The 25,619-nt window shown below is 40.6% G+C and overlaps 1 protein-coding gene across 1 annotated transcript in view; it reads right to left on the bottom strand.

The window, feature by feature from the left end:
• RXRB (retinoid X receptor beta) overlaps positions 1-25,619 on the bottom strand; it is a 44,583-nt gene continuing 18,964 nt past the window's right edge. Inside the window, 6 exon segments of the mRNA XM_072921131.1 lie at positions 1-190; positions 4,044-4,149; positions 7,227-7,318; positions 12,508-12,640; positions 19,341-19,470; positions 23,288-23,436. Of these exon segments, the coding sequence (XP_072777232.1) occupies positions 43-190; positions 4,044-4,149; positions 7,227-7,318; positions 12,508-12,640; positions 19,341-19,470; positions 23,288-23,436 (758 nt within the window). The 3' untranslated portion in view covers positions 1-42.

Raw genomic sequence — 25,619 nt, 5'->3', positions numbered from 1 at the left:
TTTTGGGAGTATTTTGGGCCGTTTTGGGTCAGTTTTTGGGGCTCAGGAGAGCTGGTGGGGCGCCTCCAGCATCTCCATCAGGAAGGTGTCGATGGGCGTGTCCCCGATCAGTTTGAAGAAGAAAAGGTGCTCCAGGCACTTGAGGCCGATGGAGCGCAGCGCCGGCAGCCGCAGCAGCAGCTTGGCAAACCTAAAAAAATGAACTTTTTTAGCCTTTTTTTCCTCTTTTTAATCCCATTTTTATCCCATTTTTACCCCATTTTAATCCCATTTTTACCCCATTTTAATCCCATCTTCTATCCAATTTTTATCCCATTTTTTCCCATTTTAATCCCATTTTTATCCCATTTTTCCTCTTTTTAATCCCATTTTTATCCCATTTTTTCCCATTTTAATCCCATTTTTATCCCATTTTTCCTCTTTTTAATCCCATTTTTTCCCATTTTAATCCCATTTTTATCCCATTTTTAATCCCATTTTCCCTCTTTTTAATCCCATTTTTATCCCATTTTTTATCCCATTTTTTCTCTTTTAAATCCCATTTTTACCCCATTTTAATCCAATTTTTTATCCAATTTTTATCCCATTTTTATCCCATTTTTTATCCCATTTATTTGCATTTTTATCCCCTTTTCCCCCTTTCCCCCAATGAGGCAGCGCCGGCAGCCGCAGCAGCAGCTTGGCAAACCTGCAGAAAATGCACTTTTTTAGCCTTTTTTTAGCCCCTTTTCCCTCTTTTTAATCACATTTTTACCCCATTTTTTATCCCATTTTATCCCATTTTTCCTCTTTTTAATCCCATTTTTATCCCTTTTTAATCCCATTTTTATCCCATTTTAATCCCATTTTTTATCCATTTTTCCCAATTTTATCCCATTTTTATGCCTTTTCCCCCCATTTTTCCCCTTTTTTATCCCATTTTCCCCATATTTTTATCCAATTTTTCCTCTTTTTAACCCCATTTTCCCTCTCATTTTTATCCCATTTTTCCCTTTTTCCCCCAACTTTCCCCCAATTTTTCCCCATTTCCCCCATTTTCCCCCCAAAATTTCCCTTTTTTTTCCCGTTTCCCCACATTTTTTCCCATTCTCCCCCAAATTTCCCTTTTTTCCCAATTTTCCCCAATTTCTCCCCATTTTCCCCCAATTTTCCCTATTTTTTCCCAATTTCCCCCCAATTTTCCCAATTTTTCCCCATTTTCCCCCAATTTTCCCCAAATTCCCCCTATTTTTCCAATTTTTTTCCCAATATTTCTCCATTTTTCCCCAAATTCCCAATTTTCCCCAATTTCCCCCCATTTTTATCCCATTTTCCCCCTTTTCCCATTTTTATCCCATTTCCCAACCTTTTTTCCCTTTTTTATCCCATTTTCTTTTAATCCCATTTTTCCCCTCATTTTTATCCAATTTTTTCCTTTTTCCCCCATTTTCCCCCCAATTTTCACCCCTTTCCCCCCCATTTTCCCCCATTTCCCCCAATTTTTCCCCAATTTTCCCCATTTTCCCCCATTTTTTTCCCAGTTTTCCCATTTTCCCCAAATTTTCCCCATTTCCCCCATTTTTCCCTTTTTTTATCCCATTTTCCCCTTATTTTTATCAAATTTTTCCTCTTTTTAATCCCATTTTCATCCCATTCTTCCACCTTTTAATCCCATTTTTCCCCTCATTTTTATCCCATTTTTTTCCTTTTTCCCCCATTTCCCCCCAATTTTCCCCCTTTTCCCCCCATTTCCTGCCATTTTCCCCCAATTTTTCCCCATTTCCCCCACTTTTTCCCCAAATTTCCCATTTTCCCAAATTTTTCCCCAAATTTCCCCCATTTTATCCCTTTTTTCCCCTATTTTCCCCAATTTTCCCCCAATTTTCCCCAATTTCCCCCCATTTTTCCCCATTTCCCCCATTTTTTCCCCAAATTTCCCATTTTCCCCAATTTTTCCCCATTTCCTCTATTTTTTCCCTTTTTTATCCCATTTTCCCCATATTTTTACCCAATTTTTCCTCTTTTTAATCCCATTTTCCCACTCACTTTTATCTCATTTTTATCCCATTTTCCATCCCATTTTCCCACCAATTTTCCCCTATTTTTTCCAAATTTTTCCCTATTTTTCCCCAATTTTCCCCTATTTTTCCCAATTTTCCCCATTTCCCCCCATTTTTATCCCATTTTTTATCCCATTTTCTTTTAATCCCATTTTCCCCCTCATTTTTATCCAATTTTTTCCTTTTTCCCCCATTTCCCCCCAATTTTCACTCCTTTCCCCCCCATTTTCCCCCATTTTCCCCCATTTTTTCCCAAATTTCCGATTTTCCCCATGGTTTCCCCCCTTTTTTCCAAATTTCCCATTTCCCTAATTTTTCCCCGTTTTCCCCCATTGTTTATCCCATTTCCCCCCTTTTTTTCTCATTTTTTATTCCATTTTTTTAATCCCATTTTTCCCCTCATTTTATCCCATTTTTTCCTTTTTCCCCCATTTCCCCTCAATTTTCATCCTTTTCCCCCCAAATTTCCCTTTTTTCCCAATTTTCCCCCATTTCCCCACCAATTCTCCCCCATTTTTTCCAAATTTTCCCCTAATTTTCCCCTATTTTTCCCCAATTTTTCCCCATTTTTTCCCAGATTTCCCCTATTTTCCCAATTTTTCCCCATTTCCCCACATTTTTCCCCTTTTTTATCCCATTTTATTTAAATCCCATTTTCCCCCTCACTTTTATCCCAGTTTTTTTCCCTTTTCCCCCATTTTCCCCCCAATCTTCCCTTTTTTCCCAATTTTTCCCCATTTCCCCCCATTTTCCCCCCAAATTTCCCTTTTTCCCAGTTTTCCCCCATTTTCCCACCAATTTTCCCCATTTTTCCAAATTTTTCCCCATTTTTCCCAATTTTCCCCCATTTTTTTCCCAAATTTCCCACTTCCCCAATTTTTCCCATTTCCCCCATTTTTATCCAATTTCCCCCCTTTTCCCCCATTTTTTATCCTCTTTTCTTTTAATCCCATTTTCCCCCTCATTTTTATCCCATTTTTTTCATTTTTCCCCCATTTTCCCCCCAATTTTCCCCATTTCCCCTTTTTTCCCAATTTTTCCCAATTTTCCCCCAATTTTTCCCCATTTTTTTTCCAAATTTCCCACTTTTCCCAAGTTTTCCCCATTTTTTCCCCAAATTTCCCATTTCCCCCAATTCTTCCCAATTTTCCCTATTTCCCCCATTTTTATCCAATTTCCACCCATTTTTATCCCTTTTTTTCCCATTTCCCATATTTTTATCCAATTTTTCCTCTTTTTAATCCCATTTTCCCCTCATTTATATCCCATTTTTTTCCTTTTTCCCCCATTTTCCCCCCAATTTTCATACTTTTTCCCCCAAATGTCCATTTTTCCCCCATTTTCCCCCATTTTCCCCCCAAATTTCCCCTTTTCCCCAATTTTCTCCTTTTTCCCACCAATTTCCCCCCATTTTTTCCAAATTTTTCCCTATTTTTCCCCAATTTTCCCAAATTTTCTCCATTTTTTCCCAATTTTTCCCCATTTTCCCAAAATTTCTCATTTTTCTTCAATTTTCCCCCATTTCCCCCCTATTTTTATCCCATTTTCCGCCCTTTTTTTCCTTTTTTATCCCATTTCCCCCAATTTTTCCCGATTTCCCCCCATTTTTCCCCCAAATTTCCCTTTTTTCCCAATTTCCCCGTTTTCCCCACGAAATTTCCCCATTTTTTCCAATCTTTTCCTTATTTTTCCCCATTTCCCCCCCCTTTTTTCCCCAATTTTCCCAATTTTCCCCAATTTTCTCCATTTTTTCCCAATTTTTCCCCAATTTTCTCCATTTTTTCCCAATTTTTCCCCATTTCCCCCCATTTTTATCCCATTTCCCCCAACTTTTATCCCATTTCCCCCAATTTTTCCCCATTTTCCCCCCATTTTCCCCCAATTTTCCCCCACTTCCCCCCATTTTTTCCCTATTTTCCCCCCAAAATTCCCTTTTTTTTCCCATTTTTTCCCCATTTCCCCATTTTTTCCCAAAATCCCGGTTTTTTCCCCCATTTTGCTCACCTGCCCTGCTGCTCGGGGTATTTCTGTTTGCAGTACGATTCCAGCGAGGCGTAAACCTTCTCCCGCAGCAGCTCCACCTCCGCGGGGTTCGACAGCCCCTTGGCGTCTGAAAAACCCCAAAATTCCCAAAATTCACCCCAAAATTACCCCATGAATTCCAAAAAATACAAAAGGTTAAAAAAAACCCAAAAAAACCCCAAAAATTCCACTCAAAAACGTCAAAAACCTCCCCAAAAACGCCAATAAATTGAATTTCCGAGAGGTTTTGGCGCACCTGGAATCTGAAAAACCCCAAAAAACCCAAAAAACCCAAAATTCTCCCCAAAAATATAGAAAAATTTTAAGAAATCCTAAAAATTCCTCTCAAAATCCAAAAATTGCCCCAAAAATTCCCCTTAAATTCCACCTCCGAGGGGTTCGACAGCCCCTTGGCGTCTGAAAAACCCCAAAAAACACAAAATTCACCCCAAAATTACCCTGGGAATTCCAAAAAATAGAAAAACTAAAAAAAAAACCCAAAAAACCCCAAAAATTCCACTCAAAACCTGCAAAAAATGCCCCAAAAACGCCAATAAATTGAATTTCTGAGAGGTTTTGGCACCCCTGGGGTCTGAAAATCCCAAAATTCCCAAAATTCACCCCAAAATTACCCCAGGAATTCCAAAAAATAGAAAAACTAAAAAAAAAAAACCCAAAAAAACCCCAAAAATTCCACTCAAAAACCTCAAAAACCGCCCCAAAAACGCCAATAAATTGAATTTCCGAGGGGTTCGACAGCCCCTTGGCGTCTGAAAAACCCCAAAAAACACAAAATTCACCCCAAAATTACCCTGGGAATTCCAAAAACTACAAAAGGTTAAAAAAAAACCCAAAAAACCCCAAAAATTCCACTCAAAAACCTCAAAAACTGCCCCAAAAACGCCAATAAATTGAATTTCCGAGAGGTTTTGGCACCCCTGGAATCTGAAAAACCCCAAAAACCCCAAAATTCACCCCAAAATTACCCTGGGAATTCCAAAAAATACAAAAAGGTTAAAAAAAACCCCAAAAATTCCACCCAAAAACCTCAAAAACCGCCCCAAAAACGCCAATAAATTGAATTTCCGAGAGGTTTTGGCACTTCCTGGAATCTGAAAAACCCAAAAAACCCCAAAAAACACAAAATTCACCCCAAAATTACCCCGGGAATTCCAAAAAATAGAAAAACTAAAAAAAAACCCAAAAAAAACCCCCAAAAATTCCACTTAAAAACCTCAAAAACGCCCCAAAAATGACAATAAATTGAATTTCCGAGCGGTTCAACAGCCCCTTGGCGTCTGAAAAACCCCAAAAAACACAAAATTCATCCCAAAATTACCCTGGGAATTACAAAAAATAGAAAAACTAAAAAAAAAAACCCAAAAAAACCCCAAAAATTCCACTCAAAAACCAAAAAAAATGCCCCAAAAATGCCAATAAATTGAATTTCCGAGGGGTTTTGGCACCCCTGGAGTCTGAAAAACCCAAAATTCCCAAATAACCCAATTTTTCCCGTTATTTTTTCCCAAATTCCCAATTTTTCCCCATTATTATTTCCCAAATTCCCACGTTTTTTTCCCATTATTTTTTCCCAAATTCCCGTTATTTTTCCCCATTATTTTCCCGTTATTTTTTCCCAAATTCCCGTTTTTTTCCCATTATTTTTTCCAAAATTCCCAATTTTTTTCCTGTTGTTTTTTTCCAAATTCCCAATTTTTTCCCGTTATTTTCGCTCAAATTCCCGTTATTTTTCCCCGTTATTTTTTTCCCAAATTCCCAGGTTTTTTCCTGTTATTTTTTCCAAATTCCCATTTTTCCCCATTATTTTCCTGTTTTTTCCCCATTTATTTTTCCCGTTATTTTCCTGTTATTTTTTCCCAAATTCCCTTTTTTTTTCCCATTATTTTTTCCCATCATTTCCCTGTTTTTTCCCCGTTATTTTTTCCCATCATTTCCCCATTTTGCTTTCCGCTATTTTTTCCCAAATTCCCGTTTTTCCTCGCTGTTTTCCTGTTATTTTCCCGTTATTTTTCCCCAAATTCCCAATATTTTTTCCCAAATTCCTGGGTTTTTTCCTGTTATTTTTTTCCCGTTATTTCGCTGTTATTTTTCCCACATTTCCGGTATTTTTTCCTGTTATTTTTTTCCCATTATTTTTTCCCAACATTTCTCTGTTTTTTTCCCGTTATTTCTCTGGTTTTTTCCTGTTATTTTATCACGTTATTTTTTTCCCAAATTCCCATTTTCCCCCCATTATTTTCCTGTTATTTTCCCATTAGTTTTTCCCAAATTCCTGTTATTTTTTCCCCTTATTTTTTCCCAAAAATTTCCCGTTATTTTTCCCCATTACTTTCTACCAAATTCCTGTTGTTTTTCCCATTATTTTTTCCCAAATTCCCGTTATTTTTCCTGTTATTTTTCCCATAAATTTCCCGCTATTCTTTCCCAAATTCCCATTTTTTGCCCATTATTTCCCCAATTTCCCCCATTATTTTTTCCCGTTATTTTTTCCCAAATTCCCATTATTTTTCCCATTATTTTTCCCAAATTCCCGTTATTTTTCCCCGTTATTTTTTCCCATATTCCCATTTTTTTTCCTGTTATTTTTATCCAAATTCCCATTTTTTCCCGTTTTTTCCCGTCATTTTCCCATTTTTTCCCGTTATTTTTTCCCAAATTCCTCATATTTTTTCCCATCATTTCCCCGTTTTTTTCCCGTTATTTTTCCCAAATTCCCAATTTCTTCCGCGTTATTTTTTCCTAAATTCCCGTCATTTTCCTGCTATTTTTTCCCAAATTCCATTTTTTTTTCCCGTTATTTTTACCAAAATTCCCATTATTTTTTCCCAAATTCCTGGGTTTTTTTCCCTGTTATTTTTTCCTTCTGTTATTTTTTCCCAAATTCCCATTTTTATATGGTTATTTTTTCCCAAATTCCCTTTTTTTTTTCCTGTTCTTTTTCCCATAAATTTCCTGTTATTTTCCCATTATTTTTTCCCCATTATTTTTCCCAAAATTCCCGTTTTTTTCCCCGTTATTTTTTCCCAAATTCCCGTTATTTTTCCCTGTAATTCCCGTTATTTCTCCCGTTATTTTCCCGTTGTTTTTTCCCAAAATTCCCGTTATTTTCCCCAAAATTCCCGTTTTTCCCCCCGTGTCTCTGACCGGGGTTGAAGAGGATGATGGCTCTGAGGCAGCCCAGCTCCGTCTTGTCCATGCGCATGTCCCGCATCTTCGACACCAGCTCCGTCAGCACCCTGCAATTCCCAAATTTCCGACATTCCCAACAATTCCAAACATTCCCAAACATTCCCAAAAATTCCCCAAAAATTCAAAAAAAATTCCAAAAAAAATCCCCTAAAATTTCCCAAAAAAGACCCAAAAAACCGTGAAAAATTGCAAAAAATTGCAAAAAAAGTCCCAAATAATTCTAAATATACTCCCAAAAATTCCCAACAATATCCCAAATAATTCCCAAATTATTCCCAAAGAACTCACAAAAATTTCCCAAAGAATTTCCAAAAATACCAACAAAAAATTCCCCAAAAAATTCCCAAAAACTCCTCGTGTGCCGCATCTTCTACACCAGCTCCGTCAGCACCCTGAAATTCCCAAAGAATTCCCAAAGAATTCCCAACAATTCCCAACATTCCCCAAACATTCCCAAAAATCCCCCCAAAAAAATCCCCCAAAAAATCCCCCAAAAAGTCACAAAAAAGACCCAAAAAACGGCAAAAAAATTCCCAAATAATTCAAAATATACTCCCAAAAATTTCCCAAAAAACTCCCAAAAATACCAACAAAAAATTCCCCAAAATTCCCAAATAATTCCCAAAAATACCAACAAAAAACTCCCAAAAAATTCCCAAAAAACTCCCAACAACTCCTCGTGTCCCTCATCTTCGACAGCAGCTCCGTCAGCACCCTGAAATTCCCAAATTTCCCAAAAATTCCAAACATTCCCAAACATTCCCAAACATTCCCCAAACATTCCCAAAAAAATCCCAAAAAAATCCCCAAAAAATTCCCCCAAAAAGTCCCAAAAAGTCCCAAAAAACGGTGAAAAATTGCAAAAAATTGCAAAAAAAATCCCAAATAATTCAAAATATACTCCCAAAAATTTCCCAAAAAACTCCCAAAAATACCAACAAAAAATTCCCCCAAAAATTCCCCAAAAATTCCCCATTCATGTCCCGCATCTTCGACACCAGCTCCGTCAGCACCCTGAAATTCACAAAATTCCCAACAATTCCAAACAATTCCCAACAATTCCAAACATTCCCAAACAATTCCCAAAAAATTCCCAAAGAATTCCCAAAAAATCCCCCAAAATTTCCCAAAAAAGAGCCAAAAAATGGCGAAAAATTGAAAAAAAAATCTCAAATAATTCCAAATATACTCTCAAAAATTCCCAAAGAATTCCCAAAAATTTCCAAAAAATTCCCAAATAATTTTAAAAATAGCAACAAAAAATTCCCCAAAATTCCCAAATCATCAAAAAAAAAATTCCTAAAAAATTCCCAAAAATATCCCCAAAAATCTCCCAAAGAATTCCCAAAAAGTCCCAAATAATTCCCAAATTATTCCCAAAAAATCCTGAAAAAATCCCAAAATTTGCCAAATAATTTTCAAATCATTCCCAAAAAGTCCCAAATTATTCCCAAAATATTCCCAAAAAACTCCCAAAAAAATTCCCAAAAAACTCCCAAATAATTCCCAAATATACCAACAAAAAAATACCCAAAATTCCCAAAGAATTAAAAAAAAACCCCTCAAAAATTCCCAAAAAAAACTCCCCAAAATTGCCGAAGAATTCCCAACAAAATCCCAAACAACTCCCAAAGAATTCCCAAAAATTTCCCCCAAAAATTCCCAAAAAAGTCCCAAAAAACGGCGAAAAATTGCAAAAAATATCCCAAATAATTCCAAATATACTCCCAAAAAACTCCCAAATAATTCCCAAATTATACCCAAAAATTTCCCAAAAAATTCCCAAATAATTCCCCAATAATTCCCAACAAAATCCCAGTTCCCAAAAATACCAACAACAAATTCCTCAAAATTCCCAAATCATCCCAATAAATTCCTAAAAAAGCCCCAAAAATCTCCCAAAAAATTCCCCAAAATTCCCAAAGAATTCCCAACAAATTCCCAAAAAACTCCCAAAGAATTCCCAAAAAAATTTTGGGGAATTTTTTGCAGATTTTTAGGGATTTTTGGAAGAATTTTGGGGAATTTTTTTTTGGGGGGGGGGGGGGGATTTTTGGGGAATTTTTCTTGCATTTTTCTGCAGATTTTTTTGGGAATTGTGAGGGAATTTTTGGGGCAATTTTTTGCAGATTTTTGGGGCATTTTGGGGGGACTTTTGGGAACAATTTCGGGGAATTTTTTTTTGGATATTTGGGGAATTTTGGGGTGGAATTTTTGTGGAATTTTTTTTGGGATTTTTGGGAAGACTGGGCAAATTTTGGGGCATTTTTGGCAGCTTTTTGGGGTGATTTTTGGGCATGTTTTGCACATTTTTTGTGGATTTTTGGGCATTTTTGGGGAATTTTTGGAGAATTTTTCTGGCATTTTTTTGCAGATTTTTTGGGAATTTTTGGAGGAATTTTGGGGGATTTTTGGGGGAATTTTTGGGGGAATTTTTTTCTGATTTTTGGGGAATTTTAGGGGGATTTTTGGGAAGAATTTCGGGGAATTTTTCTTGCATTGTTTTTGCGGATTTTTTGGGAATTTTTGGGGGAATTTTTGGGGAATTTTTTGGGGGATTTCTGGGGGAATTTGGGTTTTTTTTTAGGATATTTTGAGGGGGTTTTTTTTGGCATTTTTGGGAATTTTGCGGGATTTTCTGAGGTTTTTTTGGGGGGGATTTTTGGGGGGTTTTTTTTTTAGGAATCTTTGGGAAGTATTTTTGAAATTTTTGGGACTTTTAAAGGAATTTTTTGGGGATTTTTGGGGTGACTTTTGGCCATTTTTGGGGCATTTTTTGCCGATTTTTTGCCGATTTTTCACCAATTTTTGTCCGATTTTTTGCGGGATTTTTTTGGGATTTTTCCCGGAATAATCCGGAATATTCCGGAATGTTCCGGAGGCGGCACCTGTGGAAGATGGCGCCGACGGCGGCGCTGTGGGCGCTGCTCCGGTGCATTCTGGCACTGGATTTTGGGCAGCGCTTTGGAGCCGTTTTTGGGGAATTTTTTGGAGATTTTTGGGGAATTTTTGGAGGAATTTTTTGGGATTTTTTTGCAGATTTTTGGAAATTTTTGGAGGAATTTTGGGGGATTTTTACAGGGATTTTTGGGGGAATTTTTGGGGGATTTTTTCAGGGATTTTTGGGAATTTTTGGGGAATTTTTTGCAGATTTTTGGGGAATTTTGGGGGAATTTTTGGGAAGAATTTTGGGGAATTTTTCTTCCATTTCTCTGCAGATTTCTTTTTGAATTTTTGGGGATTTTTTTCAGGGATTTGTGGGGGAATTTTGGGGGAATTTTTGGGGAATTTTGGAAGGAATTTTGGGAAGAATTTTGGGCAAATTTTGGGGCATTTTTTGCAGCTTTTTGGGGTGATTTTTGGCCATTTTTTCCCGATTTTTCGCCGATTTTTCGCCGATTTTCGTGCGAATTTTTGCGGGATTTTTTTGGGATTTTTTTGGGATCTTTCCCAGAACATTCCGGAAGGTTCCGGGGGCGGTACCTGTGGAAGATGGCGCCGACGCCGGCGCTGTGGGCGCTGTGCCGGTGAGTTCCGGCACCGGATTTTGGGCAAAGCTTTGGAGCCGTTTTTGGGCATTTTTGGGGAATTTTTTGGGGAATTTTGGGGAATTTTTCTTGCATTTTTTTGCAGATTTTTGGGGGAATTTTTTGGGGAATTTTTGTGGGAATTTTTTTGCAGATTTTTGGGAATTTTTGGGGGAATTTTGGGGGGAATTTTTTGCAGATTTTTGGGGAATTTTAGGGGGATTTTTGGGAAATTTTTCTTGCAATTTTTTTGTAGGTTTTTATGGGAATTTTGGGGGAATTTTTGGGAAGAATTTTGGGGTATTTTTCTGGCATTTTTTTGCAGATTTTTTTTGGAATTTTTTGGGGAATTTTTTTGGGATTTTTGGGGATTTTTTGGGGAACTTTTGGGGGAATTTTGGGGGTTTTTTTTCTAGGATATTTTGAGGATTTTTTTTGGCATTTTTGGGAATTTTGGGGATTTTTTTGGGGGGGGTTTTTTTAGGGATCTTTGGGAAGTATTTTTGAATTTTTTGGGACTTTTAAAGGAATTTTTTTGGGATTTTTGGTGAAAATTTGGGGCATTTTTTGCCGATTTTTCGCCGATTTTTGTGCGAATTTTTGCGGGATTTTTTTGGGATTTTTCCCGGAATATTCCGGAACATTCCGGAAGGTTCCGGAGGCGGTACCTGTCGAAGATGGCGCCGACGCCGGCGCTGTGGGCGCTGCTCCGGTGAGTTCCGGCACCGGATTTTGGGCAGCGCTTTGGAGCCGTTTTTGGGGATTTGGGGGGAAATTTTTTGAGATTTTTGGGGAATTTTTTGGGGATTTTTGGGGAATTTTTGGGGAATTTTTTGGGAATTTTTCTTGCATTTTTTTGCAGATTTTTTGGGGGATTTTTGAAGGAATTTTGGGAAATTTTTGGGGGAATTTTTGGGGATTTTTTTGCAGATTTTTGGAGGAATTTTGGGGGGATTTTTGGGAAGAATTTTGGGGAATTTTTCTTCCATTTCTCTGCAGATTTCTTTTTGAATTTTTGGGGATTTTTTTCAGGGATTTGTGGGGGAATTTTGGGGGAAATTTTGGGGAATTTTTGGGGAATTTTGGGGGGATGTTTGGGACGAATATTGAGGAACTTTTTTTGGGTTTTGGGGGAATTTTGGGGTGGAATTTTTGCGGAATTTTTTTGGGATTTTTGGGGTGATTTTGGGGCAACTTTTGGGGCATTTTTTGAATCTTTCTGGGATGATTTTTGGCCATTTTTTCCAGATTTTTTGCAGATTTTTTGCAGATTTTTGGCCTTTTTTGGCCGATTTTCGTGCTAATTTTTGTGGGATTTTTTTGGGATTTTTCCCGGATCATTCCCAGAACATTCCGGAAGGTTCCGGGGGCGGCACCTGTGGAAGATGGCGCCGACGCCGGCGCTGTGGGCGCTGTTGCGGTGCGTTCCGGCACCGGAGTTTGGGCAAAGCTTTGGAGACGTTTTTGGGGATTTGGGGGGAATTTTTTGGGGATTTTTGGGGAAGTTTTTGGAGATTTTTTTGGGAATTTTTGGGGTGATTTTGGGGCAAATTTTGGGGCATTTTTTGACGCTTCTTGGGCATTTTTTGCCAATTTTTTGCCGATTTTTTGCCAATTTTTGGCCGATTTTTGTGCAAATTTTTTTGGGATCATTCCCGGAATATTCCGGATCATTCCCGGAACATTCCGGAAGGTTCCGGGGGCGGCACCTGTCGAAGATGGCGCCGACGCCGGCGCTGTGGGCGCTGTTGCGGTGCACGTGCAGCCCCGTGGCCAGCAGGATCCCGTCCTTGACGGCGATGGAGCGGTGCGAGAACGACGCGATCAGCAGCTCGTTCCAGCCTGCAAAAAATGCAGATTTTAGAGCAGTTTGGGGTTTGGGGGGGAAATTCAAATTCCTGAACAAAATAGCGAAATCTCAGGGAAAAGCCCCAAAATCTGAAAAAAAACCCACCCCAAAATCCCAGGGAAAAACCCCAAAATCCCACATAAAAAACACAAAATATGAAAAAAACCCCCGAAAATCCAGGAAAAAAAACAAAATCCGAAGACAAAAAACCCAAAAATCCCAGGAAAAAAAACCAAAATCCCACCAAAAAAACCCTGAAAACCCCACCCAAAAAAATCCCAAAATCCCAGGAAAAAAATCCCCAAAATCCAAAGGAAAAAACCCAAAAAACCCAGGAAAAAACCCCCAAAATCCCAGGAAAAAACGCCCCAAAAATCCCAGAAAAAAAACCCCACCAAAATCCCAGAAAAAAAAAAAAAAAAATCCAAAGAAAAAACCCCGAAAATCTCAGGAAAAACCCCAAAAATCCCAGAAAAAAACCCCCAAAATTCCAGAAAAAAACCCGAAAATCTGAGGAAAAAAACCCAAAATCTGAAGAACAAAACCCAAAATCCCAGAAAAAAAACCCCAAAATCCCAGGAAAAAAACCCCAAAATCCAAAGGGAAAAAACCCCAAATCCCTGGAGAAAAAACCCCAAAATGTCCCCCAAAAAATCCCAAAATCCCAGGAAAAAAACCCCAAAATCCTGGAGAAAAGCCAGCGAAAATCAGAGGGAAAAAACCCCTAATTTGAGGGAAAATCAGAATTTTTGGGGTGGGATTGGATCAGCAACTGGATCCAGTCTGGAATTTTGGGAATTTTTAGGAATTTTTGGGTTTTTGGTGATTTTGGGACAAAGAAAGCCAAAATTCTCCCAAAAACCTGACAAAATTCATACATTTTATATCAGTTTGGGGGGGGAAATTCAAATTCCTGAACAAAAAAGGGAAATCCCAGGGAAAAAAACCAAAAATCCCACAAAATAAACACAAAATATGAAAAAAAACCCCAAAAATCCCACCAAAACAACCCCAAAAATCCCAGGAAAAAAAAACGAAAATCCCACATAAAAAAAACCACAAAATATGAAAAAAAACCCTGAAAATCCCAGGAAAAAAAAACAAAATCCCACAAAAAAACCCCCGAAAATCCCAGGAAAAAATCCCAAAATCCCACAAAAAAACCCCAAAAATCCCAGGAACAAAACCCAAAATCCCACAAAATAAACTCAAAATCTGAAAAAAAACCACCCTAAAATCCCAGAAAAAAAAACCCCAAAATCCCAGAAAAAAAAACCCAACCAAAATCCCAGGAAAAAAACCACAAATCTGAAAAAAAACCCACAAAATCCCAGGAAAAAAAAACAAAATCTGAAAAAATACCCCTCAAAATCCCAGAAAAAAACCAAAATCCGAATAGAAAAGGTCGAAAATCCCAGAAAAAAACCCCGAAAATCCCACAGAAAAAACCCTCAAAATCCCCAAAAAAATACCCCAAAATCCCAGAAAAAAAAAACCCAAAATCCCAGAAGAAAAAAAAACCCAAAATCCGAAGGAAAAAACCCGAAAATCCCAGAAAAAAAAAAAAGAAAATCTCAGGAAAAAAACCCCAAAATCCGAAGAAAAAACCTGAAAATCCCAGGAAAAAAACCCCAAAATCCCAGGAAAAAAAAATCCCTGGAGAAAAAACCCAAAACCCCTCCCAAATCCCCATTAGAGCCCCTCAAACCCCCCAAAACCACCCCAAATCCTCTCCAAACCCCCCCAAACCCCCCCCAAATTCCCAAAAATGCCGAAAATGCCCGAAAATTCCCAGAATTATTTCCAAAATTCCCAAATCCATCCCAAAAATTCCCAAAATCCCCTCCAGACCCACCCAAACCCCCCCAAAATGTCCCAAAAATCCCCATTAAAGCCCCTCAACCCCCCCCAAAACCCCCCCAAATCCTCCCCAAACACCCCCAAAATTCCCAAAATTCCCCAAAATTCCCGAAAACTCCCAAAATTCCTTCCCAAATTCCCAATTCCATCCCAAAAATTCCCCAAATCCCCTCCAGACCCACCCAACCACCCCCAAATCCCCATTAAAGCCCCTCAAACCCCCCCAAAACCCCCCAAATCTTCCCCAAACCCCCCCAAAATTCCCAAAAATTCCCAGAAAATTCCCAAAATTCCCAAAAATTCCCAGAAAATTCCCAAAAATTCCCGAAAACTCCCAAAATTCCTCCCAAAATTCCCAAAATTTCTCCCAAAATTCCCAAATCCATCCCAAAAAAGTCCCCAAACCCCCCCTAAATCCCCATTATACCCCTTAGAACCACCCCAAAACCACCCAAATCCTCCCCAAACCCCCCCAAAATTCCCAAAAATCCCCCAAACCCCCCAAAAATTCCCAAAAACTCCCAAAATCCATCCCAAAATTCCCAAATCCATCCCAAAAAAGTCCCAAAATATCCCCAAAATCCCCATTAAAGCCCCTCAAACCCCCCTAAAATCCCCCCAAATCCCCATTATACCCCTTAGAATCCCCCCAAAACCCCCCCAAATCCTCCCCAAACCCCCCCAAAATTCCCAAAAATCCCCGAAAATCCCCGAAAATTCCCGAAATTCCTCCAAAAACTCCCAAAATTCCTCGCAAAATTCCCAAATTCATGCCAAAAATTCCCAAAACCCCCCCAAAATTCCCATTAAAGCCCCTCAAACCCCCCCAAAACTGCCCCAAATCCCCCCACATCCTCCCCAAACACCCCCAAAATTCCCAAAAATTCCCGAAATTTTCCCTAAAATTCTCCCAAATTCCCAAATCCATCCCAAAAATCCCCTCCAGACCCACCCAAACCCCCCCAAAATCCCCCCAAATGCCCCCAAATCCCCGTTATAACCCCCCCCAAACACCCCCAAACCTCCCTAAAATTCGCAAAAATCCACCAAAATTCCTGAAAAATTCCCATAAATTCCCCAAATTCCTCCCAAGACTCCCAAACTTAATCCCAAAATTCCCAAATCCATCCCAAAAATCCCCCAAATCCCCACCAGACCCTCCCAAAACCCCTCCAAAACCCCCCAAAAACCCCATTATACCCCTTAGAACCACCCCAAATCCTCCCCAACCCCCCCCAAAATTCCCGAAAGTTCCCGAAAATTCTCAGAAATTCCCAAAATTGCTCCAAAAATTCCCAAATCCATCCCAAAAATTCCCCAAATCCCCTCCAGACCCACCCAAAGCCCCCCAAAATGTCCCAAAAATCCCACTAGAATCCCTCAAACCCCCCCAAAACCACCCCAAACCCCTACAAAATGCCCAAAGATTCCCCAAAATTTCCAAAATTCTTCCAAAAACTCCCAAAATTCCTCCAAAAATTCCCAAAATTATTTCCAAAATTCCCAAATCCATCCCAAAAAAGTCCCAAAATCCCCTCCAGACCCTCCCAAACCCCCCCAAAATACCCCAAAAACCCCATTATACCCCTTAGAACCACCCCAAAACCCCCCCAAACCCCCCAAAATGCCCAAAAATTCCCAAAAAATTACCATAAATTCCCACAATTCCTCCAAAAATTCCCAACATTTCCTCCCAAAATTCCCAAATCCATCCCAAAAATTCCCAAAATCCCCTCCAGACCCTCCCAAACCCCCCCAAAACCCCCCAAAATCCCCATTATACCCCCTAAAACCGCCCCAAAACTGCCCCAAATCCCCCCAAATCCTCCCGAAATCCTCCCCAAACCTACCAAAAATTCCCAAAAATTCCCCGAAATTCCAAAAATTCCTCCAAAAATTCCCAAAATTCCTCCCAAAATTCCCAAATCCATCCCAAAAATCCCCTCCAGACCCTCCCAAACCCCCCAAAAACCCCATTATACCCCTTAGAACCCCCCCAATACCGCCCCAAACCCCCCAAAAATTCCAAAAAATTCCCGAAAATTCAGAAAAATTCCCAAAATTCCTCCCAAAAATTCCCCAAATCCCCTCCAGACCCACCCAACCCCCCCCAAAATCCCCATTAGAGCCCCTCAAACCCCCCCAAAACCCCCCAAATCTTCCCCAAACCCCCCCAAAATTCCCAAAAATTCCCAGAAAATTCCCAAAATTCCCAAAAATTCCCAGAAAATTCCTGAAAATTCCCGAAAACTCCCAAAATTCCTCTCAAAATTCCAAAAATTCCTCCCAAAATTCCCAAATCCATCCCAAAAATTCCCAAAACCCCCCCAAAATCCCCATTATACCCCTTAGAACCGCCCCGAAACCACCCCAAACCCCCTCCAAACCCCCCAAAATTCCCCAAAATTCCTGAAAATTCCCCAAATTCCTCCAAAACCTCTAAAACTTCCTCCCAAAATTCCCAAATCCATCCCAAAAATCCTCTCCAGACCCTCCCAAATCCCCCCAAAATCCCCATTAGAGCCCCTCAAACCCCCCCAAAACCGCCCCGAACTTGGTCCAAACCCCCCAAAATTCCCCAAAATTCCCCAAAATTCCCAAAACCTCCCAAAAATTCTCCCAAAATCATCCCAAAAATTCCCAAAATGCCCTCCAGACCTTCCCAAACCCCCCAAATCCCCCTTAGAGCCCCTCAAACCCCCCCAAAATCCCCCAAAATCCCCATTATACCCCTTAGAACCCCCCCAAAACCCCCCCAAATCCTCCCCAACCCCCCCCAAAATTCCCAAAAATTCCCAAAATTCCTCCAAAAACTCCCAAAATTCCTCGCAAAATTCCCAAATCCATCCCAAAAATTCCCAAAACCCCCCCAAAATTCCCCCCAAATCCCCATTATACCCCTTAGAACCCCCCCAAAACCCCCCCAAATCCTCCCCAACCCCCCCCAAAATTCCCAAAAATTCCCAAAATTCCTCCCAAAATTCCCAGAATTAATCCCAAAATTCCCAAATCCATCCCAAAAATCCCCCAAACCCCCTCCAGACCCACCCAAACCCCCATTAAAGCCCCTCAAACCCCCCCAAAACCCCCCCAAATCCTCCCTAAACCCCCCAAAAATTCCAAAAAATTCCCCAAATTCCTCCAAAAACTCCCAAAATTCCTCCAAAAACTCCCAAAATTCCTCTCAAAATTCCCAAATTCATCCCAAAAATTCCCAAAACCCCCCCAAAATCCCCATTAAAGCCCCTCAAACCCCCCCAAAACCACCCCAAAACCACCCCAAATCTTCCCCAAACCCCCCCAAAATTCCCCGAAAATCCCCAAACCCCCCAAAAATTCCCAAAAACTCCCAAAATCCATCCCAAAATTCCCAAATCCATCCCAAAAAAGTCCCAAACCCCCCCCAAAATCCCCCAAAAATCCCCATTATACCCCTTAGAACCGCCCCAAAACCGCCCCAAACCGCCCCAAAATCCCCCAAAATCCCCCCAAACCCCCTCCAAACCCCCCCAAAACTGCCCCAAATCCTCCCCAAACCCCCCAAAAATTCCCAAAAATTCCCAGAAAATTCCCAAAATTCCCAAAAATTCCCAGTATTCCTCCAAAAACTCCCAAAATTCCCCCAAAATCCCCATTAAAGCCCCTCAAACCCCCCCAAAATCCCCCCAAAACCCCCATTATACCCCTTTATACCACCCCAAATCCTCCCCAAACCCCCTCCAAACCCCCCAAAATCCCCCAAAATTCCCAAAAATTCCCAAAATTCTTCCAAAAACTCCAAAAATTCCCCCCAAAATTCCCAAATACATCCCAGAAAGTCCCAAAACCCTCCCCAAATCCCCATTATACCCCTTAGAACCGCCCCAAAACCCCCCCAAAACCCCACAATCCTCCCCAAATCCTCCCCAAACCCCCCCCAAAATTCCCAAAATTCCCAAAAATTCCCGAAAACTCCCAAAATTCCTCCCAAAATTCCCAAAACCCCCCCATATCCCCCCGAAACTCCCCAAAAATCCCATTATACCCCTTAGAACCACCCCAAATCTTCCCCAAACCCCCACAAAATTCCCCAAAATTCCCCAAAAATTCCCAAAAATTCCTGAAAATTCCCCAAATCCCTTCCAAAATTCCCAAATCCATCCCAAAAATCCCCTCCAGATCCTCCCAAATCCCCCCAAAATCCCCATTATACCCCTTAGAACCCCCCCAAAACCCCCCCAAATCCTCCCCAAACCCCCCCAAAAATTCCCAAAAATCCCCCAAACCCCCCAAAAATTCCCAAAATTCCTCCCAAAATTCATTCCAAAATTCCCAAAATCCCCCCATATCCCCCCAAAACTCCCCAAAAACCCCATTATACCCCTTAGAACCCCCCCAAATCCTCCCCAAACCCCCCAAATCCCCCAAAAATTCCAAAAAATTCCCAAAAATTCCCAAAATTCCTCCAAAAAGACCCAAAATTTCTCTCAAAATTCCCAAATTCATCCCAAAAATTCCCAAAACCCCCCCAAAATTCCCCCAAATCCCCATTATACCCCTTTACACCACCCCAAATCCTCCCCAAACCCCCCAAAATTCCCCAAAATCCCTGAAAATCCCCGAAAATTCCAGAAATTCCTCCAAAAACTCCCAAAATTCCTCTCAAAATTCCCAAATTCATCCCAAAAATTCCCAAAACCCCCCCCAAAATACCCATTAAAGCCCCTCAAACCCCCCCAAAATCCCCTTTTATACCCCCCAAACCCCCTCCAAACCCCCTCCAAACCCCCCAAAACCCCCAAAATTCCCGAAAATCCCCAAAAATTCCCCGAAATCCCCGAAATCCCGTCTGACCTGCCCGCAGCAGGATGACCTGGTCGTCCAAGGGGAGCCCCGAGAAGTGGGGGACCCTCTTGGCCCACTCCACCAGGGTGAAGAGCTGCTTGTCGGCCGCCTGGCAGATGTTGGTCACCGGGTCATTGGGCTGAATTTGGGGCGATTTCGGGGCAAATTGAGACCCCCCCCGAGATTCCCAAACTCCCAACCCAGCCCAGAATTCCCAAAGGGAGAAATCCTGGAAAAAACCCGGCGGGAATCGGTGAAAAAATGGGGAAAATCGGTGAGAAAATGGGGAAAAACGACCCAAAAATGAGAGAATTGGGAGGGAAAAATCCAAATTTTGGGGTAAATTGAGACCCCACCCCCCGAGATTCCCAAATTTCCAACCCAGCCCAGAATTCCTAAAGGGAAAAATCCTGGGAAAAATCCATCGGGAATCATTGAAAAAATGGGGAAAATCGGCCCAAAAATGGGGAAAATCGACCCGAAAATCGACTCAAAAATCGGTGTTGAAAGGGGTGAAATTGGGAGGGAAAATACAAAATTTTGGGATAAATTGAGACACCCCCCCCCGAGATTCCCAAATTCCCAACCCAGCCCAGAATTCCCAAAGGGAAAAATCCCGGTGGGAAATGGACAAAAAATGGGGAAAATCGGCCCAAAAATGGGGGAAATCGACCCAAAAATGGGGAAAATCGACCCAAAAACCATCAAAAATGGACCCAAAAATTCGTGTTGAAAGGGGTGAATTTGGGAGGGAAAAATCCAAATTTTGGGATAAATTGAGACCCTCTCCTGAGATTCCCAAATTCCCAACCCAGCCCAGAATTCCCAGAGGGAAAAATCCTGGAAAAAACCCGTCGGGAATCGGTGAAAAAATGGGGAAAATCGAGCGAAAAATGGGGAAAATCGACCCAAAAATCGACCCAAAAATCGGAAAATTCGGAGGGAAAATCCAAATTTTGGGATAAATTGAGACCCCCCCGAGATTCCCAAATTCCCAACCCAGCCCAGAATTCCCAAAGGGAAAAATCCCGGTGGGAAATGGACAAAAAAATGGGGAAAATCGGCCCAAAAATGGGGAAAATCGACCCGAAAATCGACTCAAAAATCGGTGTTGGAATGGGTGAAATTGGGAGGGAAAATCCAAAATTTTGGGATAAATTGAGACCCCTCTCCTGAGATTCCCAAATTCCCAACCCAGCCCAGAATTCCCAGAGGGAGAAATCCTGGAAAAAACCCGGTGGGAATCGGTGAAAAAATGGGGAAAATCGAGTGAAAAATGGGGAAAAACGGCCCAAAAATGGGGAAAATCGACCCAAAAATCGGTGTTGGAATCAATGAAATTGGGAGGGAAAAATCCAAATTTTGGGATGAATTGAGACCCCCCCCCCGAGATTCCCAAATTCCCAACCCAGCCCAGAATTCCCAAGGGGACAAATCCTGGGAAAAAAACAGTGGAAAATGGACAAAAAATGGGGAAAAACGGCCCAAAAATGGGGAAAATCGACACAAAAATCGATGCTGGAATCAATGAAATTCAGAGGGAAAAATCCAAATTTTGGGATAAATTGAGACCCCACCCCCAACATTCCCAAATTCCCAACCCAGCCCGGAATTCCCAAAGGGAAAAATCCTGGTGGGAAATGGACAAAAAATGGGGAAAATCGACCCAAAAATTGGTGTTGAAAGGGATGAAATTGGGAGGGAAAAATCCGAATTTTGGGGTAAATTGAGACTCCACCCCCTGAGATTCCGAAACTCCCAACCCAGCCCAGAATTCCCAAAGGGAAAAATCCTGGAAAAAACCCGGCGGGAATCGGTGAAAAAATGGGGAAAATCGGTCAAAAAATGGGGAAAATCGACCCGAAAATCGACTCAAAAATCGGTCTTGAAAGGGGTGAAATTGGGAGGGGAAAATAGAAATTTTGGGATAAATTGATATCCCACCCCCGAGATTCCCAAATTCCCAACCCAGCTCAGAATTCCCAAAGGGAAAAATCCTGGAAAAAACCCGGCGGGAATTGGTGAAAAAATGGGGAAAATCGAGCGAAAAATGGGGAAAATCGACCCGAAAATCGACCCAAAAATCGGTGTTGAAAGGGGTGAAATTGGGAGGGAAAATACAAAATTTTGGGATAAATTGAGACCCCACCCCCGAGATTCCCAAATTCCCAACCCAGCCCAGAATTCCCGAACGGAGAAATCCTGGAAAAAACCCGGCGGGAATCGGTGAAAAAATGGGGAAAATCGAGCAAAAAATGGGGAAAATCAACCCAAAAATGGGGAAGTTTGGAGGGAAAATTCCCAAAATTTTGGAGGAATTTGAGGAAATTTTTGAGGATTTTGATGGAATTCTACAGAATTTTTAAGGATTTTGTGGAAATTTTCCAAAATTTTGGAGAAAACTTTTGAGGATTTCAGTGGAATTCTGGGGAATTTTTGAGGATTTTGGTGGAATTTTGGGGAATTTTTGCAACATTTTCAAATATTTTGGGGAAACTTTTGAGGATTTTGGTGGAATTCTGAGTATTTTGGGGAAATTTTTGTGGAATTTGAAAAATTTTGAGGATTTTTGGGGGGAATTTTTGGGGATTTTGTGGAAATTTTCCAAAATTTTGGGGACATTTTGATGATTTTGGAGAATCTTTCGAGGATTTCAGTGGAATTTTGGGGAATTTTGGTGACATTTCCAAATATTTTGGGGAAACTTTTGAGGATTTTGGTGGAATTCTGAGGATTTTGGGGAAATTTTTCAGGATTTTGAGGAAATTTTTGAGGACTTTGATGGAATTCTACAGATTTTTAAAAGATTTTGTGGAAATTTTCCAAAATTTTGTAGATTTTTTGTGGATTTTGGGGAACCTTTTGATGATTTTGGCGGAATTTTGGGGACATTTTTGAGGAATTTGAAGAACTTTTGACTCTTAGAGAAATTTTTGAGGATTTTGGTGGAATTCTGAGAATTTTGGAGACATTTTTGAGGATTTTGGGGAAATTTTTGACTCTTGGAGAAATTTTCAAGGATTTCGGTGGAATTTTGTGGCATTTTTTTAAAGATTTTGTGGAAATTTTCCAAACTTTTGGGGACATTTTGTGGATTTTGGGGAAATTTTTGATGATTTTGGTGGAATTCTGAGGATTTTGGAGAAATTTTTGAGGATTTTGGGGAAATTTCCAAGATTTTGGGGACATTTTGTGGATTTTGGAGAAACTTTTGAGGATTTTGCTGGAATTTTGGGGAATTTTTGTGACATTTTCAAATATTTTGGGGAAACTTTTGAGGATTTTGGTGGAATTCTGAGGATTTTGGGGAAATTTTTGAGGAATTTGAGGAACTTTTGAGTATTTTTGGGGGGAATTTTTGGGGATTTTCGGGAAATTTTCAAATCTTATGGGCAAACTTTTGAGGATTTTGGTGGAATTCTGAGGAATTTTTGGGGATTTTGGAGACATTTTTGAGGATTTTGGTGGAATTTTGGGGAATTTTTGAGACATTTTCAAATATTTTGGGGAAACTGAGGATTTTGGGGAATTTGTGAGAAATTTTTGAGGATTTTGGGGAATTTTTGAGGAATTTGAGGAATTTTTGAGAATTTTTTGAGGATTTTGGGTAAATTTCCAAGATTTTGGGGACATTTTGTGGATTTTGGAGAAACTTTGGAGGATTTTGCTGGAATTTTGGGGAAATTTTTGACTCTTAGAGAAATTTTCGAGGATTTCGGTGGAATTTTGTGTCATTTTTTAAGATTTTGTGGAAATTTTCCAAAATTTTGGTGGAATTATGAGAATTTCAGAGTAAATTTTCACCTTTTGGGTCAAAATTTTTCCCTATTTTGCCGAAATTTCCGCCGATTTCTCCGGGGATTTCTGTGATTTCGCCGTTTCCACCTGGGGGTTTGTCCCTTTTCCCAAATTGCCCAAAATCGTTGGAAATCACCCCAAATTCGGGTGAGACTCACGGAGGCTCCGCCGGCGCCGTCGTCGCTCTTGGGCTCGACGGCGAGTTCGGCTTCCAGAAGTTTCTCCACCGGCATCTCCTCGTTGGGGGCGGCGCCGAAATCGCCGTCGGCGTCTTTGTCCTTGCCCCGCTGCCGCTCCTCCTGCACCGCTGCGGGGAAAATGGGGGAAAAACGGGAAAAATGGGAAAAATGGTGAAAAAACGGTGAAAAAATGGGGAAAATCGGTGAAAAAACGGCGAAAATCGGTGAAAAAACGGCGAAAATCGGTGGAAAAATGGCGAAGAAACGGGGAAAAAATGGGCGAAAAATGGGGGGAAATGGGGGGAAATGGAGAAAAATTGAGAAAAATGCAGAAAAAATGGGAAAAAATGAGGGAAAATGGTGAAAAACGGTGAAAAAACGGTGAAAAACGGTGAAAAAAATGGCAAAGAAATGGGGGAAAACGGTGAAAAAATGGGTAAAAAATGGGGGGAAAATGGGGAAAAGATGGGCTGAAAATAAAGAAAAAATGGTTAAAATTGATAAAAATTCAGAAAAAAGCAGAAAAAAATGTGAAAAAATCGGGGAAAATGGGGGAAAACGGTGAAAAAATGGAGAAAATCAGTGAAGAAACGGCGAAGAAACGGCAAAAATCGAGGGGAAAAGGGCAAAGACATGGCGAAAAATGGGGGGAAACCAGGGGAAAAATGGGGGGAAAATGAGGTAAAATGGGGGAAAATTGAGAAAAAATGGGAGAAAAATGGAATAAAATGGTGAAAAAATTGAGAAAATTGGTGAAAAAACGTCGAAAATCGGTGAAAAAATGGGCAAAAAATGGGCGAAAAATGGTGAAGAAATGGGCGAAAAATGGGGGGAAAATGGGGGAAAAATGGGGAAAAAATGGGGAAAAAATGGGGGAACTGAGGTAAAGTGGGGGAAAATGGGATAAAATGGAGAAAAATTGAGAAAATACGTGAAAAAATGGCGAAAATCGGTGAAAAAAATGGGCGAAAAATGGGTCAAAAATGGTGAAGAAATGGCAAAAACTGGCGGAAAATGGGGGGAAAATGGGGGAAATTGGGGAAAATGAGGTAAAATGGGGGAATATTGAGAAAATAAGGGAGAAAAATGGGATAAAATGGTGAAAAAATGGGAAAAATCGGTGAAAAAACGGTGAAAATCGGTGGAAAAATGGCGAAGAAACGGGGAAAAAATGGGCGGAAAATGGGGGGAAAATGGGGAAAAGAAAATAAAGAAAAATGGGGTGAAATGGACAAAAATTGAGAAAAAATGCAGAAAAACCAGGGAAAAAATGGGGAAAAAAAGGAATTTTTGGGATGGGAGCCCCCAAATTCGGGGCCGCCCCGAAATCGCCGTCGGCGTCTTTGTCCTTGCCCCGCTGCCGCTCCTCCTGCACCGCTGCGGGGAAAATGGGGGAAAAACGGGAAAAATGGGAAAAACGGTGAAAAAATGGGAAAAAACGGTGAAAAAATGGGAAAAATCGGTGAAAAAATGGGGAAAATCGGTGAAAAAATGGGCGAAAAATGGGGGGAAATGGGGGGAAATGGAGAAAAATTGAGAAAAATGCAGAAAAAATGGGGAAAAAATGGGGGAAAATGGTGAAAAACGGTGAAAAAACGGTGAAAAACGGTGAAAAAAATGGCAAAGAAATGGGGGAAAACGGTGAAAAAAATGGGTGAAAAATGGGGGGGAAATGGGGAAAATATGGGTGGAAAATAAAGGAAAATGGGGTGAAATGGATAAAAATTGAGAAAAATGCAGAAAAAATGGGAAAAATGGGGAAAAATGGGGAAAAATGGCAAAAATTGGTGAAAAAACAGCAAAGAAACGGCAAAAATCAGGAGAAAAAGAGCGAAGAAATGGCGAAAAATGGGGGGAAACCAGGGGAAAAATGGGGGGAAAATGAGGTAAAATGGGGGAAAATTGAGAAAAAATGGGAGAAAAATGGAATAAAATGGTGAAAAAATTGAGAAAATTGGTGAAAAAACAGTGAAGAAATGGTGAAAAACAGGGAGAAATGAGGGGAAAAATGTGAAAAAAAAAATAGAAAAACCAGGGAAAAAATGGGGAAAAAAAGGAATTTTTGGGATGGGAGCCCCCAAATTCGGGGCCGCCCAGAAGTCGCCGTCGGCGTCTTTGTCCTTCCCCCGCTGCCGCTCCTCCTGCACCGCTGCGGGGAAAATGGGGGAAAAACGGGGAAAAATGGGAAAAACGGTGAAAAATGGGAAAAAGGGGGAAGAAACGGCGAAAATCGGTGAAAAAATGGGGAAAATCGGTGAAAAAACGGGGAAAATTGGTGAACAAACAGCGAAGAAACGGGGAAAAACAGTGA

This window comes from Taeniopygia guttata, chromosome 35 (assembly GCF_048771995.1).
Source record: "Taeniopygia guttata chromosome 35, bTaeGut7.mat, whole genome shotgun sequence".
Taxonomy (NCBI): Eukaryota; Metazoa; Chordata; class Aves; order Passeriformes; family Estrildidae; genus Taeniopygia; species Taeniopygia guttata.
This window is presented reverse-complemented; position numbering and strand designations above follow the sequence as displayed.